The 16,797-nt window shown below is 35.4% G+C and overlaps 1 protein-coding gene across 1 annotated transcript; it reads right to left on the reverse strand.

The window, feature by feature from the left end:
- Positions 1-5,337: 5,337 nt before the first annotated feature.
- Positions 5,338-13,954, reverse strand: LOC113777763 (histone deacetylase 19). Its single transcript, XM_027322958.1, has 8 exons — positions 13,763-13,954; positions 11,965-12,523; positions 9,279-9,719; positions 7,722-7,952; positions 7,028-7,101; positions 6,878-6,935; positions 5,784-5,852; positions 5,338-5,709 (listed from the first exon to the last, which is right to left on the reverse strand). The coding sequence occupies exons 2-8, from the start codon at positions 12,490-12,492 to the stop codon at positions 5,608-5,610; spliced, it is 1,503 nt and encodes a 500-aa protein (XP_027178759.1). The 5' UTR covers positions 12,493-12,523; positions 13,763-13,954; the 3' UTR covers positions 5,338-5,607.
- Between the last annotated feature and the right edge of the window lie 2,843 nt (positions 13,955-16,797).

Here is a 16,797-nt window from a genome sequence, read left to right on the forward strand (position 1 = left end):
AACACACCTTTTTTTCCATATTCAAGAAGGGGGAAAAAAAAATTCTGATTTGGGTTAATACACAGCAATCAAATGTTTCCTAATACCTTGATAACTAAATTGACACAATATTCACATCAAAAGTAGGAGAAATTCCCTCGAATTCTGTTAATAATCAACAAATCAAAATAGAAAAGGTTATCCAACTGCAAAATTTATTAGATGGTCGACAAATTTGTTTCCAAACTAAAACCCGACCTGAGCAACTTGGCTTTTATAGCCTAAGTCCCCTATGTCAATAGCTCCTTGATTCTTATGCAAAATTCTGAATGTCCAAGAACATCCATACCAACAAATTTGTTGCTTGCCAGCATCTGAATTCCACCATGACAATGTCCATCCCATCTTTGGCCTATTCTCCTCACCAAACAATAAACTGGGTAAGGACACTTGTTTTTGTTGTATAGTGGTCAGAAAATCTTTTGCTTTGGCTAATGTTTATTCTTGTATATATTCCACATAAGTCAAAACTTTGTATTGCAAACAAAGGAACTAGATATGCATATCGTAACTATGTGATCCAATGATGTGACATAAGTGAAAAAAATAATGATGCTGATGATAGATGTGAGAGAGAAAATATTAACTTCTGAGGTACAAGGACAGTTCTTGTTTTACCTTCTGTTTTGGATATGAAGGATAAAAAATTATTAATTGTTCTGACTTTTAGGCTTGGCTGGTTACAGTGTTTTGCTAAAGATAAGTTTCAAAAATTGGACATTGAAGAATCAAGTACTTTAAAATTTGGTTCAAGTAGTTTCTAAGTAAATGTGATTTTAAAATATGCTTGAAAATTTTAAATAATATAACTGTGACATTAACTGCTAAATAGGAGGAAAATAACATTTGGCATCCAAAAGTACTTTCAATGTTCCATCAAGAGGAGGAAAGTTGAGTGGCTTCAAGGATGAGAACAAAAAATAACACAAATTTATGTTAGTGGAACCTTACTCAATCAATTTTGAGATTATTTTCTGAATAATTATTAGGATTACAATCAAAACGCCACCTCAAATAATGCATATTTCTCACTATGCCCTACTTATTGTCCAGTTGGATCAATCCACAACATCTTTGAATTTTGCAAATTTAGTAAAGTCAGCCTAGCAACCCCAGCTTCAATCATTTCATAATGTGAGGTGCACATATTATGGCAAGGAGAATTATGCTTTCAATCGAATCAACAATTTGTCAAAATCATAATTTTTGTTGTTATTATGTGAAGGGTATATTTGTCTTTTCATTTCTGAGAATGTGGAATCACACTTTTTTACCACACTTGATGCTTTCACTGAGGGTACATTTGTATGTTTAGTTGAATATGTGCATCTAGAATGACTATGTTAGATTCAATTGGGATTTGCTGATTTGACTCTATTATACAGGGGAAAACTGAAAAGTAGAAAGCTTATTTGGATTGCAAGTTTTCGAGAGTTTTTGGAAAAAACTGTAGGATATTATGTATGCTAGATATAAAATTTATCATTATCAATCCTTGATTGGCAATAGGAGGCTTAAAACTGTTAATTAAGAAGTAAAAGCTTTAATTTTTAATTACTATCAGAGATGGTTGCAAATATAAACTCATTGGATCAAATGGAGTATTTTTCTAGACACGAAGAACAAAAAAAAGTATAGAAATTACACGTGGTATAATACTATATATCAAAGTACAAAAATCACATCTACGATTCAATGCTTAATATGGCTTGAAAGAAAAAAAATTAATCCTTTATCGACAAATTGATAACACGAATAATAATAAAAATCATATGATATTTTTGTGGGAGGAGGCAAGAAATTTCAACATTTTTTGTTTGAAAGAGTAGGGGAGGGGGGAAGACAAAATGAGGAGTTAACATAAAATTTTATAAAATGTTATAGTAACAAAAGCAATTTCGTAGAAGTTAAAGGGCCAACCACGCCTGCTGATTGCTGATCACCCATGCCTCTTTTGCTAACTTGTTAACGCTATCCTCGACATTGCACCTTTTTTCTTCCTGGTTTTGGGTGACAGAACCAAAACACTACACTTGCTGCCAAATGAATAAACAGACAAACTCTAAGAACTGGGGGTAGTTAAGTAATTCATCGGGCTTTTAATTGTCTAGGAAAAGTATGTGTCCAAGTAATGCAATACTTCTCCTTTGAAGTTTACTTTTCTGGGTAACCCTCTTTAAAATTTAAAAAAAAAAAAAAAAAAAAGGCTTCAAGAAGTAGACATTTGAGAACATCACACCTTGTTAATCCGTGAACAAGTAGTTTTTTAGGTGAATTTGATTTTTAATGCTTTAAGATTTTAAACATTATTGTTGTCACATTAATTGCTAGATTGGAAGAAAATAATATTTGGCATCCTACAAATACCTCCTGAAAGAATGCATGTTTTGGATTGCCCTCTTCATTGTCCAAAGGGATCAATCCAAGCCTCTAATCCTTTTAATTTTCCAATCTAGTGAAGTTGACCAGCAATCCTATCTCATTTCTCATGTGAGGTTCAATATTGTTGCAAGAAGAAGGGAAACAAAAAATGTATTGGGCCAGAAGAATATGCATTAATGGCATGTTTGTATAGATATCATGATTTTCATTTATTTTCTTATTTTTAGAAGGTATATCTGTCACTTCAATTTTAAGCATGTGGAACCACACAGTTTTTACAAAATTTTTGCTTTTATTGAGGTTACATGTGCCTTTTCGATGGAATATGTGCATCTGCAATTGATGATAAAAAAAAAAAAAGATTAGCCAAGTTGATTATATTAGTATTCAGTTAAATGAATTTTTAAAGGTGCTTTTGGTAATCAACTCGATGTATTTTTAGTAACAACTTCGGTAGTATTCTAAAGATATTACACAATAGTTATTAAACTGACCCGAAAGGTGCTCGGTGAGGAGTGGATCAATGAGTTACTGATTCAACCGATAGTTGGTGGTTGAACAAGTCACTATAACATAATTTTTATATTATAATTCACACTTTTGAGTACAAAATATAGGATAAAATATGTCATAGAAATAATCCATCTTTCATTGTTAACAACTCACAATCTTGCGAACAATTCAAATAATCTTGCATTGTCCAGAAATGACACAAAGCATTTGAAAGAAATTCTGAATAAAAATAAGCGATAATTTCAAAAACCTCTGGAGAGGTTTCTAACAATTTCACCATCCTCTGCTAAGATTCTAAGAACATCACTAACCTTCCTTGAAACCAATTTTTTTGTAACAATTCTGCCCAATTCAAGAAAAAAAAAAAAGCAACAATAAAAAAAATAATTTCAAGTGTGAGAATATTTATTTATGCCAAAAGTGCCCCTCAACTATTATACTAGTTAGATTAAATATTTGATCTAACTTTTTAATTCGCTTATGGAGCCATTACTACACATGATCAACAAAAATTTCAATCATCCATAACAAAAAATAACAACTTCCGTAGCTTAAGATTCTCATTATCACCACAATTATAAGAAAAATTAACCCAACTGAAATCTCTTTATATTCAATTCCTTTATTTGTCAAGTACATAAATTGGAAAAAGGATGTCTAGTATTGGATCCCATTTTTAGATGCCAAATTAGATTTTCTTTTTTTACATTTTAAATTATGGTTAATTTAGTTTGTAAACGGCTTAATTGTTTCTCATGTCTAAATCCTTTAATTTATCAAGTGCATTACACTTGATTTCTTTAATTTGTCAAGTATATAAAAAATAAAAAAATACACCTAGTTTTGGCTCTATTTTTGGATGGCAAATTAATTAACTTTTTACAATCCAAATTATGGTTAATATAGTTAGCAAATGTTTAACTATTTTCCTTCACAAACATGTGTAACGTATCCTAAATTATAAGGGCAATAGAGTCATTTGGCAATTAGTTATGTAAGTGTTAGGTCTCAAATGACTGATAAGGGAGGTAAATGAAATTTCTAAACCTCAGGGCAATGTAGTTAAACTGTTAGAAACTTTAGGAGAGGTTTCTGAAATTGTTCCCAAAAACAAATTTGTGCAAGTTCCCTTTTTGTCCTTATAATTTTGAAATTGGTTTTAATTCAATTAGAATACAGTCTCTAAATGTGCACACACAAAAATACAAAGGCACATGCAATTACATATCCACACAAAATTGCCGACATTATTGTATCAAAATGATCATTGCAGACGTTTAGGTGCATCAGCCGAAGTAATACAAGAAATGAAAAAGCAATCGCATGGAGTAATCTCTTTGAGATCTATATCTAGGAATTTACTCCCTGATTATTTCTTTCCACTTAAAATTACATGTAAAATCATGCACAGAGAGCACTGAATTTTCCATTCCCTTTTTTTGGGTAAGAAAAAATTTTGATGATTTCAACACCAATCGCTACTATGGATAAAAACACGTCTCCAAAATCACAAGTCACTTACAAAAATATTAACATATTACTTATCAACACAACCCTCACATCTTACCAACACACTCCTCACATCTATAAAAGGAATCGAATACAACCTTTCGTGAGAAAATGATCAATCCTTACCAATTAAACCGACATGTAATGGCAAATTATTTTCATTAAAATTAGTGGATAGCAGTGATTTTGTTTGGACAGCTTGGAAACTTTTATCACAAACCACGCTGATAAACCTCTGTCTCAACTTCCAACTAAAATGTTTAAAATGTTTTTGAGTTGTTTAGTCTACTTTGTAGAATGGGATTTTCTTTGGACCACAAGTACAGTGTTTGCTGCAGAGAAAATCACATCATGGCAATTTGTGTCAATGGTCCACTCCAGCATTTCAAAAAAATGCTACATGGTTTATATCTGAGTGCTTAACTTAGTCTAGATCATTTGCCTTTAATCATCCTCGAGGCTCAAATGAACAACACTGATCAAACTTGCCCAGAAAAATGCATTTTTTTCAAAAGATAATTACACATTGACTCATGTAGCATAACTAATCAAAACTAGTGCAACCATGTAAATGGATTTTTTTTTTTTTGGGAGTACAACATATAAGGGGAACTTAAATGCAGCCCCTTCTGATCATTTCTTGCTGGTTTACAGTCATTTGTTGGTCTAGCTACCTGAACCTATAAGAGAATGCTGAACTGTGCAATTCATGAACTATAACATGGCAGTGGGTTAACTATGGTGATAACAGCAGAGATCAACTCGAGTCATTACTAATATGAGCAGGACTAATAGACACATACATACAACATGATTTAAATGTACAGCAGTAAAAACTACAGTGAAACTTGTCTACTCAAAAAAGCCAAAGGTTATGGTAGCAGAGATCGACAGTTGCTAAGAGCATGCCATCTTAGGCTCTTTTGCCTAAAAACCATTTCCTACTTTTAACTCAAGATGCCATATTTTCAACTGTTTTACATTTTTTGCACCCCAAAAAGAGAGGATACGTGGTAGAGGTGAAAAGTAAAGATAAGTATATGGGAGACAGAAGAATTCTTACAGAAGTAGCAAGTGCACCAAATTAAATCACTAGCATGCCAAAACAGAGGCAATAGGATTTACATTAAATACACCAGCTCTACTTCAAAAACATGTACGAGGTCAAGGATTCTTGTCAACAGGCTGATCAAATGGCTTACTTGAATTTCCAGGTTCCAATTTAACATTTGGTTCATCTACAGCAGCAAATACTGAATTTGGTTCCTGATGAACAATTGCAAACATGAACATTAGCATTATGGATCGCTTGTTTTATAGATGGAAGTATGTGGATACACCTTTAAACCAGCTGACTCTGTAAGCATTGGGTCTGCTTCTCTTGGCCGCTCATCTTCATCCATATCATCCTGAAGATTGGAAAGCAACAACTGGTTATTCAGCGGGAAAGAGTAGCATAAAGAAAGTCCAGCACCCCCCAGTTTAATCTCCATTTTGTTGGGAAAAAAATATTAATTGAATCCATATATGTCTAAGAAATAATAATCCAACTTCTAGCAGGTGTGTCATATTAAAACGAAAAAAATCTGAATGAATAAAAGAAAACAGCACTTACAGATTGCAGAATTTATTTTTTTAGTATCGGTGGAATGGCTCAAACCCGGGACCTCTCACTTACACTCCCTTCGCTTGAACCACCCAACCCATCCCTCCCCCCTTACAGATTGCAGAATTAACAGGACTAGTCTGTAGAGAAACTCATGTTTCTGAATGTACAAGGTTATCAACCAATAGCTAACACTCTTTACAAGACAAGCTCTTTTGGTGGATAAAATTAAAGATCAAAAACCAAACCTATGAGATTTATGCACACCAAGATAACTGTATTCTGGATTTCTGTCACCTCATCTTGTTTCAATAAAAGTAGGAAGGAAACAATTGACAGAACAGTAAAAATCTCCTTTATTGTCCAATGGCTAACAGTTGAAATGCAAAGGAGCACTAATTAGTAAAATAGGAAGTGGGCATGGAAGCCAACAAAGATGTAACAAGACAGACCATAAACATTATGAGTTTCATATCATTTCATAGGCATTTCAAATGTTAACAGTTCCATTTCCAATAATAACTAGATGATTGCTACAACAAATTCAATTTTGTTTCAAGCTTTCTTACAAGGGCAACCACCAAGCAAGGGGAAAAAGAAAACCTTAAAACTCAACATACATGCAACTAATGCATTATATACTTGAGGTAATCGGTAAAGTATCAAATTTCCCCCATTAAGTAAAAGACTATTAAGGAATTCTAAGTTTTGTATCCTTGAGAAGACAATGGCATTTCCTGACGGAATATCAACATGATCACTTTATAGCATGTTTTTCTACAATAGGGCACTATTCTAGAATAAAGCTGAAGTAAAAGTAAAACATACCGTTTCCTTTGATTCAGGCTCAACATATTCCCTCTTCACTCCACTAGACAAAGGAACACTGTAGGATAAAAGGACACAGCACACTTTGTTGTTGAGAAGCACACTCAGGATAAAAACTTACAAAAGATAAAGTACTCAAGCAAAACATACCGATCATCTCCATCCATGTTTACATCAGAATCAGGATCCCATTTTCCATCTTCCTCATCTTGATCTTCATCCGCCTGAGTCAAGCAAAGCAAGAAAACTGTTATTCCACTCATAGAAGGAAGAGTTATTGTGCATCAAGTAGATCAAAATATTTTGTAAAGAAATGTATCTGCCTTGAGTTATATAAGGTGAAAATGTCAAGCTACCCTAATGACACTGGTAGTGCAACACTTTGTCAATGCATTTTGCCTAAGCCAATTTCTCCTAGTTTCTCTACAGGCAATGCGAAGAAAATTGGGGTGGTGATCAAGATTACTTCCTGACAACCCCATAAAAGGAAAATGAATGAAAAAAGACCAAGGCTTAAAATAACGACAATATTTGTTATTCATTTATACAACTGTTCTGCTGTTAAGGCAATATTAGCTATTCCTATACAAAAAATTTACTGTTAATTTAAGTGAAGTCAATAGACATTGTCAAATTAGTATTTAAGAACTATATTCAAGAGGTTCAACCTTGACATCAAGTCAAAAGGCAACCATGACCAATATCACATGTGAGACTCAGACGATGAAGTAAAAATACGAAGTAAAACTACATAGAATAAGATCGTAGTAAACTTCAGAACATTTGTCTTTTAAAAGAACAAGAAAAGCCATAAGTAGGACACAAGACAGTATCTAAAACAAACCTCAGGATGTTCAGTATCCGGGGGTCGCTCCTGGAATGGCACGCTGGGTGCATGCTGAAGTTTCGCGAGATTATCAAGAAGCTTTGTTCGGATGTCTTCTAAAATCTGACGAGAATTTTTATTTTCCATGTTACTTGGGGCAACATGAAGAGTATAGTCTGGACCAAAATATTCAAAATATTCATGCTGGGGCATCTTGTCTTCAAGTTCCATTCCAAGTGCGACACCAGTCTGCAGAAAAAGGTTAGAGAAGATGTAAGGCAACCACATGTCTAATCTTTTCCTTTTTCATTTTATCAGATGTTCTTTTGGCTGAAGCTTCTACAAATTCCTTTGGTATTTTCTTTTTTTGCCTGCTTGACAGGGTGAGTTTCAGAAGAGATATGCTCCCAATTTTTTGCCACATTCTCATCATGACCACTTTGGCACACTAATATTTCAGTGAAGGTGATTCACAAAACAAAAAAGAGGGGGGGGGGGGGGGGGGGGGAGGTAAAACAAGTTTTTTGCACAATGTGAATGAAGAGTTCTATGTGAAAACAGTAAACCTAAATATACGCAGAAAGAAAAATAGACAGCAGCGGAATAAAACTAATCAATTTTAAGGTTGAAACCACAAAAATAATTCAGCATGGACCCGATAGATGTGTCACAATTAGAAATCCCTCGAATTCCTAGAAAATGTTTTCTGTATACCCATTAAGCCCAAGAGCTCATAATCGCCCTCTATAATTGCAGGAAGACAAGACCAACCTTAACTTCACCTGACTAATGCTTCTCTAATACTAAAAAAGGATGCCACTCAGAACATCCAAAGGTAAAACATTCATTTTTAACAATAAAGATGATGAATTACTTCCGTCCTTACTCAAATCAAATATGTCGAAAGCAAAGTAAGGTACATCAATAAATAATCTTGATATGATTGTGTAGTTCCCGCAGATAACTTCAAATTTCCTACATGCTAAGCATAAGCAAGAAATTAAGTGTGACAGTTAGGTTTCTTTGTTTGGTCCTTGGGTGGGAAAAAGCATGGGAGGAAATATCTCATGTTTGTGACTTTTAATGCCAGCTAAATGATTTAAAAAGCAGAATATACCGTTCTCTCCCCCCCCCCCAAAAAAAAACCCCCCTTCTATCTCATACACATGCATACGCATGCATGGAAACTCACAGCAGTAGCAAGTCTGTGCTCACAAACTGCTATGACAGTATAGTACTGGATTGGAACAAACCCTCCAAGCATGCATATAACTGTTTCATTTGGGTAATACGCCTACTGTATAGTTCATCTTTACGGAAAACATTAATTTAGTATATCACATCCTTCAAGTTTAAGCCACTTTTTTCCAAAGTCAATGCAGTTGTTTCATGGCCTCGATGGATTTCACAAGTCTTATATGGGAAAACATACAAGGATAGCTACTACATTCCAACAATTACATCAAGGAGATGTTTATCAAAACTAGTTAAGAGAAAATATAAAATTGAAAAGCAGAAATGAGGCTTCCAACATATTGTGACAAGTTGATTTCAAGCAAAAGTAGCATGTATTACCTCGTAACACCAGCAACGAGCAACATTACGTATTGTGTAGCCACCTCCACCGAGCAACAGCAGTGGGACATTAAATGATCTCATGTATCTTACACATTCTGCATGACCCTTAATTGACAAGTTAAAGCAACCCAACCTGTCTCCAGACAAGGAGTCAGCACCACATTGCAAGACCACTGCACCAGGCCTAAAAACCTCCATCACTTTGCCCATTATTGGCTTGAACAAAGATTGATAGCTGTCATCATCAATTCCATCATCTAGTGGAACATTAAGAGAGTAATACTTCCCCTTTCCAAATCCAAGGTCTCGTAAATCCCCAGTACCAGGAAAGTAATCTCCAAATTTATGAAATGAAACAGTCATGACCCTGTCTGTAGTATAAAATGCCTCTTCAACACCATCCCCGTGATGAATATCAATGTCAACATACAAAACACGCTGCATAACAGATTACAACAAGACAAATCAGGTAATGCGATGAGATAGTTATTGCACAAGAATGAAATGCATATCATAATTAGTTGAAATTTATAGATCCTAATACATATTGTTCATTAATACCTATTACCTTCACACCACCCAGCATGTAAAAGTAAAACTTTTTCAAATGGTCCGAAAGGCAACTTTAGTCACCATGAAAACTAATCTTATAATTTCTATAGAAAAGGTCAAAGTGAGGAGAGGTAGCAAAAGTCAGTGCAAAAACTAGCTTCCCCTTGTTCAGATGGGAGGTGAAGGGTAGGGGTCTTCCAACCCAAATAGAAGGATTTGAAGAGGTGAAACACCAAATGACTGGCCAAAAAAAGGGATGACTGTATTCTCCCTACCTTGAATTTAGAATCTAAATTAAGAGAAAAAAATTTAGTGGCTAAAAAGTGTAACTAGTTTATTACTCAACTCTCCTGTCCAAAAGAAAAGGGGGAGAAAAAAGAAGAAAAATAGAATACATCCATTACCTAGATGGTGAATTTTTAACCCCCACCATATCCTTCTCTGGAAACCAGGTGCATAGAAGTTCTCAAGCCACAATTCTATATGTTTTATCATTTATACAGGAAGACAAGGATGTTTATACCCACTATAAAGGATTCAAGTCTCATTAAAATATCCTGAACATGGTAACTAGAATAACTAAGATTACAGTTTAGGGCTAAAAAGGCAAACCAAATGCCTAGGCATATCCTAAAACCATAATATCATTCAAATTCGAAGTTTGTCCTTGCATCACAGGTAGCTTTGGCATGTTAAGAAGCTTATCCTCCTCCTTTTATTTTTAGAACAACCCAAAAGGACCAGGTCAAAATGGAGAGTATACTACAAAATATCAATTTTGAAAATTCATTTCATAATGCACCACTTTCCTAAAATATAGCACAATCAATGGCAGGCAGCAAGCTTATTAAATTCCAAAAAATAGAGTTCAGCATAGCAAAGATAAAGTACAAGCCTACCAACAAAGCCAGAAGATTTAATCAATTAATATCATAACATCTCAACAAACCGTATTTTAATTGTCGACCTGGTACCTTCAGCATACACAGAAAAATGGAACAGGTCCTGCAGAAAATTTAGAAGCTCATTTCCCAATCAAAAAATTGGCAGTAATCCAATTCATGAGAAGAAACCCCCACAAAAATTTAATTAACAAATTCAAACCCCATTCACTTGTACCAATCAGAGCATGTCAATTTCAGCATTATATGAAATGCCCTGACAAAAACCATATTTTGCATATAATTTTTACACATTGAAATAAAACAACATTCAAATTTTCTACAATAGTCATGGCCAGGGAGCTCTACACAATTATAGTTGACTCAGAAACAAGCTTCAGCTATCTAGTTTATCCAAATTAGCCACTTTATGGCAGCCAGAAATAGAATACCAGAAGATTTAATCAATTAATATCATAATCTACATCTCAACAAACCGTATTTTAATTGTCGACCTGGTACCTTCAGCATAATAAATGGAACAGGCCTGCAGAAAGCATTTTAGAAGCTCATTTCCATACTCAATCAAAAACCGTATTTTAATTGTCGACCTGGTACCTTCAGCATACACAGAAAAATGGAACAGGTCCTGCAGAAAATTTAGAAGCTCATTTCCCAATCAAAAAATTGGATTACAGTAATCCAATTCATGAGAAGAAACCCCCACAAAAATAAAAGGGGTTAATGGAGAGAAAGGACACAGTCAACAAATTCAAACAAAGGGTATATAGTTCTTTAAACTGGATCTCATTCACTTGTACCAATCAGAACATGTCAATTTCAGCATTATATGAAATGCCCTGACAAAAACCATATTTTGCAAGATAATTTTTACACATTGAAATAAAACAACTTTCAAATTTTCTACAATAGTCATGGCAAGGGAGCTCTACACAATTATAGTTGACTCAGAAACAAGCTTCAGCTATCTAGTTTATCCAAATTAGCCACTTTAGGGCATTATAAATCACCTGAAATAAATGCCAGAAATAGAATACACAAAGTATACACTGGCCATAGAAGCAAGCCAAAAACACATGCCAACTGATGCAACAACTGAAACATTAATACACTTTCATAATCTCTACGTTTTTTATACCATAGATATAAAAAGTAAAGGCTTCATTAGCCATTTAGACAAGTCATAACTAGTTAAGACCATGAAGTAAGGAATTAAAAAACCAACCAACCTCATGCACTTTAAGAAGTTCCAAAATTGCAAGCACTATATCATTCACATAGCAGAAACCCGAAGCCTCACATTTCTTAGCATGATGCAACCCACCAGCCCAATTTACAGCAATATCACAATGTCCATGGTTCAACTTCACAGCCCCACCCACAGAGCCTCCAGCATATGTTTGACAGAATGAGTACAGACCATCAAAAACAGGACAATCCTCACCAACATTAAATCTTTTAAGCTGCCTCAACTGATCTTGCTGAGTTTCAGGAGTTATACAACGCAAGAAAGAAACATAATCGTCTGCATGAAACCTGCAGAGATCCTTTTCCCTGGCAGGATTGGGCTTTAAAACATGCATATGCTGCAGCAACCCATAATGTGCAAGAAGAGCATGTGTCATCCGAATTCTGTGAGGTTTCATTGGATGACCTTGCCCATAATAGTAGTTCCCAATCTCCGGGTCATAGAAGTAACTGACTTTCCTTTTCACCCCATCTGGTCCAGATGGTAAGGAATTACCTCCAGTTTCCATTGCCAAACTTAAAACACTCTCAAACCAATGCCTAATGAATGAAGGACAAAAACGATAAGCATAAAATCAAAATGCTTAGCCTCTATGCTAATCGGAAAACGCAACATGCAATACATAAATGTATATGTACACAAAGAAGCACAAGAATTCAAATCTAGGTGGAGTGAATAGAAATACTAATTGACAGAAGGGAAAGGGACAAAGATAAGTATTGCTGGAGATACAAACCCTGTACTTAGACAAGGGGCAAATCTATGCATAAGCATCATTAGGAAAAAAATGCCATCTGTAAACACAGCAAGAAAAGAGGTTTATAATTTATTTTTCAAATGATATTCTTCAATTGGCTGGTAATTATCCCTCAAAATCATCTTTAGACACGTTTTCAAACTGGATAAAAACTCAACTAAGTAGGAGTCTACCAAGTTCATGTGCCATCCACAATTCCCTGAAGTTGGAGACTCCAGAATCAGTAGCAAATTGCTCTCATCTTTAGACACCTTTTCAACCCTCAACTAAGTAGGAACTCAGACAAGTTCACATGGTTGGAGAGAATCAGTGGCAAATTACTCAGAACAACTCAGGTGGATATCAGTGAGAATAAAACAGGTTTCAACTCAGGACGCTTTACCCATCTAACAAAATCCCCGTCAAATAAAAACACCAAAACCAACAAGGAACTCATCCCCAGACCAATCTTTAGCCCAAACTTGTCTCTTCAAAAACCCTTAAAAAGAGGGAGAGAAGAAGAAGGGGAATTAGAAGGGCGACCGATGCTTGCTTCCTTAAGCAAGGAAGGAGAAGCCATTCGCGCTAATAAAGGACCAGGTATTGGAACTCGGTTAGTGGTTTCATCACATTCTTTCCTTTATCGATCAACTACTAACCTCTAAAAGAAGGCATACAAAGGTACAGGAGACGATTGTAGGACAGATTCATCAACTGGGATGCCCTTATTTTCAATCTCTATCAAAATTTCAAACCCATTTATTTCCATTCACAAATTCATTTAAAAAAAAAAAAACCTTAATCTCAAAACCCATTAAAAACCAACCAACCAACCGGACCGATTTTTTCAGACCTTGAACAATGACTAAAGCAAGACTATCACCAAACAATAACCAGCAAAAGAAGAATAAAAAACCATTCATTGCAGTTCTACTAAAAGCTCGAGACCTTAATTAACTGACGCCATTCGTTAACCAGAGTTTATCAGCAGTAAAAAAAACTCAACTAATCGAGCAAATATCCCAGCTGTTTTCCGGTGTACCTGTGAGTAGAGGGCTTCCGATGTAGACTCCAACGCCGTTGATCTCTCGGTGGCTGGCGGCAAAGGAATGAAGAAAGAGAGAAGCAAGAGTTGAGAACTGGGAAGTGATGGAGGAATAGGAAGAAGAAGAACGAGAACGGGGAAAGCGGGGAAGATGCTTTTATACAATGGGGCAGGAATCAGGTGAGGATCCTGGAGCCTCTAGGATCTAGATGGATCCTTCTCGTTCAAGCATAGTATAAGACTAGGACTATATTTTGTGACCTCACTTTTTTTTTTGAGAAAAATGCAATTTTGGTACCTAAACTTTGACGCACGAGCGGTTTTAGTCCCCAAATTTTGGACGAAAACAAATTTGGTACCCGAACTTTCAAATTTTGAGCACATTAAGTACCCTTGACGATTTTTTCCCAAATTATTACCGGAAAAAGCCATGTGACTGTCACGTGTCCGGCCAAAATGGAATTAAAAAAGGTCAAAAATGCAGTTTTGGTACCTAAACTTTGATGCACGAGCGGTTTTAGTCCCCAAATTTTGGACGAAAACAAATTTGGTACCCGAACTTTCAAATTTTGAGCACATTAAGTACCCTTGACGATTTTTTCCCAAATTATTATCGAAAAAAGCCATATGACAGTCACGTGTCCGGCCACAATTGTATAAAAAAAGGCCCAAAAAATATCAAATGCCATTCTAATACTAAGTATTAAATTTAAGGACTAATAGCGTAATAAAGAAAAAATCCAAGGACTAAATAACATCACATGAGTCAACAAAACCCAAGAACCGATACAAATGAGCTCCAATTCCAGTACAGAATATCATTTGTCTGGAATTGGAGCTCATTTGTATCGGTTCTTGGGTTTTGTTGACTCATGTGATGTTATTTAGTCCTTGGATTTTTTCTTTATTACGCTATTAGTCCTTAAATTTAATACTTAGTATTAGAATGGCATTTGATATTTTTTGGGCCTTTTTTTATACAATTGTGGCCGGACACGTGACTGTCATAATAATAATTTGGGAAAAAATCGTCAAGGGTACTTAATGAAAATTTGAAAGTTACCAAATTTGTTTTCGTCCAAAATTTGGGGACTAAAACCGCTCGTGCGTCAAAGTTTAGGTACCAAAACTGCATTTTTGATTTTTTTATTCCATTTTGGCCGGACACGTGAACAATTTGGGAAAAAATCGTCAAGGGTACTTAATGTGCTCAAAATTTGAAAGTTCGGGTACCAAATTTGTTTTCGTCCAAAATTTGGGGACTATGCGTCAAAGTTTAGGTACCAAAATTGCATAAGGGGGCTATTGTGACTCCAATTTTTTCAATTATTAATTGAGAATCACATACTTTATGGGTGTATAATTAGTTGCAAAAGTTAATTTTTATGGAATTGGTTTTACAATTTAGAAATTAGTTTGTTAGCGAATTTTATGAAAATAAAGATATATAGATATTAATTAAATCCTTGCAAAAAAAAAGGATGGAGCCATAATTTTAAAAAGAAAATTTCTGATATGTTACATCAAAGTTTATATTATACTTTTACATTATGTTGTTTTTATTTTAGTCCAAACATGTAATTTAGTTGATAGTTTACAAAAATATCCTTCTTCAAAAGAACGACTATTATGCGTTATTACTCATGGCAATCTAACATGGTCTTTAAAAACGTTTTATTTTTTAAAAAAATTAACATGTACAATTTACGGCCAGTTTGGAACTTGAGTTTTTACTTAAGTTTGTATTATACTAGTTTTTTACCAACTTTAACTACAGTAACCTAAAAAATTTTCTCAAAATTTTTTACTTACACACTTCAAAATACCCAAAACACATAAAAAATAATAATTTCCCTTCCCATTTTCTTCTTCTTCCTCCCCCACCCCAACCCACCACCACCTCTGTCACCGGCCGATGCCGATTCCTGCGCCGATCACCTCTTCCGGTGCCGGTCTTTTTTTTTTTTTTTCCTTTCTCTCTCCCCCTCTTCCTCCCCCCATCCTCCCCTTTGCCCGATTTTGATCCTCCCTTTTTTTTTCTCCCTCTCCCTCTCCCTCCACTCCTCCCACCATTCTTCCCCCACCACTCTTCCCCTTCCCCTTCCCCTTCCCCTCTGGCCAATCTGGTCGTGAGACCAAACCGCACTGGGGTCATTTCTTTGTTCCCAATTTTCCCTCTCATTTCAATCTTCGCGGGGAAAAAGCCCTGAATCTCCGGTTCATCCTTAGTTCTGTGGCTAACCCGAGCTTTTTTTGCTCATAATTTATCTCCCCCATCTCTCAAACAATTTGGTCAAACAGAAGGGGATGGCAATTTGGTCAGACAAGGAGTACCAAGTCAAAATCTCGTTAAAAGACAAGCACTTCTTTCCTAATCCCAAGTCCGAATAGCCCATCAATTTCATTTTTAACTCCTTTTTTTTCGTTTTTCATACCCACGTCTTGAGGAAGAAGTACGCAACTCTTCCTTTCTTTGGTTCCTTCTCTGTAAAGTGTAAACGCGAATCCCAATTGATTTCTTCAAAAAAAGGTTTCTGTTGCTGTTTCATCTGCCGGCAGGTGAAGCAGCGGCGGGTGAGGAAAGAGGGAGGGGGAAGGGCAGAAGAGAGGAGAGATAGAGAGGGAAAGGGAGAGGGAGAAGAGGGGTGGCGGGTAGGAGATGGGGAGAGAAAAATACAAAAAAAAAAAGTTTTCTTTTGCTGCTTCATTGGCAGTTTCGGGAGAGGGAATAGGGGAGGGGAGGGGGAAGAGGAAACGAGAAGAAGTGGGAAGGGAGGAAAGAAAAGAAAAAAGAAAGAAAGAAAAAAAAAGAAAAAAGAAAATGAAAAGGAAAAAAGTTTTCCATCTAAAAGTTTTTCTATAATTTCTACAGTGATTTACAGTAAAGTTTTAGACAAATTTCCAAAAAACTCAGGTGCCAAACGGGGCCTTAGATCAATTACAAATTATGCGTCTTTATTAGACCCTATTGTTTGCGATTTGGGGTCTAAATAACTGAGCAGTTGGTCATTTTAACACGAACTAACTCCACT

This window comes from Coffea eugenioides, chromosome 7, assembly GCF_003713205.1.
Source record: "Coffea eugenioides isolate CCC68of chromosome 7, Ceug_1.0, whole genome shotgun sequence".
Taxonomy (NCBI): Eukaryota; Viridiplantae; Streptophyta; class Magnoliopsida; order Gentianales; family Rubiaceae; genus Coffea; species Coffea eugenioides.

Excerpts from the sequence above, each read along its gene's own strand:
- LOC113777763 (XM_027322958.1), bottom strand. The coding sequence starts at position 12,492 with ATGGAAACTGGAGGTAATTCCTTACCATCTGGACCAGATGGGGTGAAA. Across the intron at positions 6,936-7,027 it reads AACATGGATGGAGATGATCG|TGTTCCTTTGTCTAGTGGAG; the intron begins GTATGTTTTGCT and ends TTTATCCTACAG. Across the intron at positions 5,710-5,783 it reads CAGAGTCAGCTGGTTTAAAG|GAACCAAATTCAGTATTTGC; the intron begins GTGTATCCACAT and ends ATTGTTCATCAG.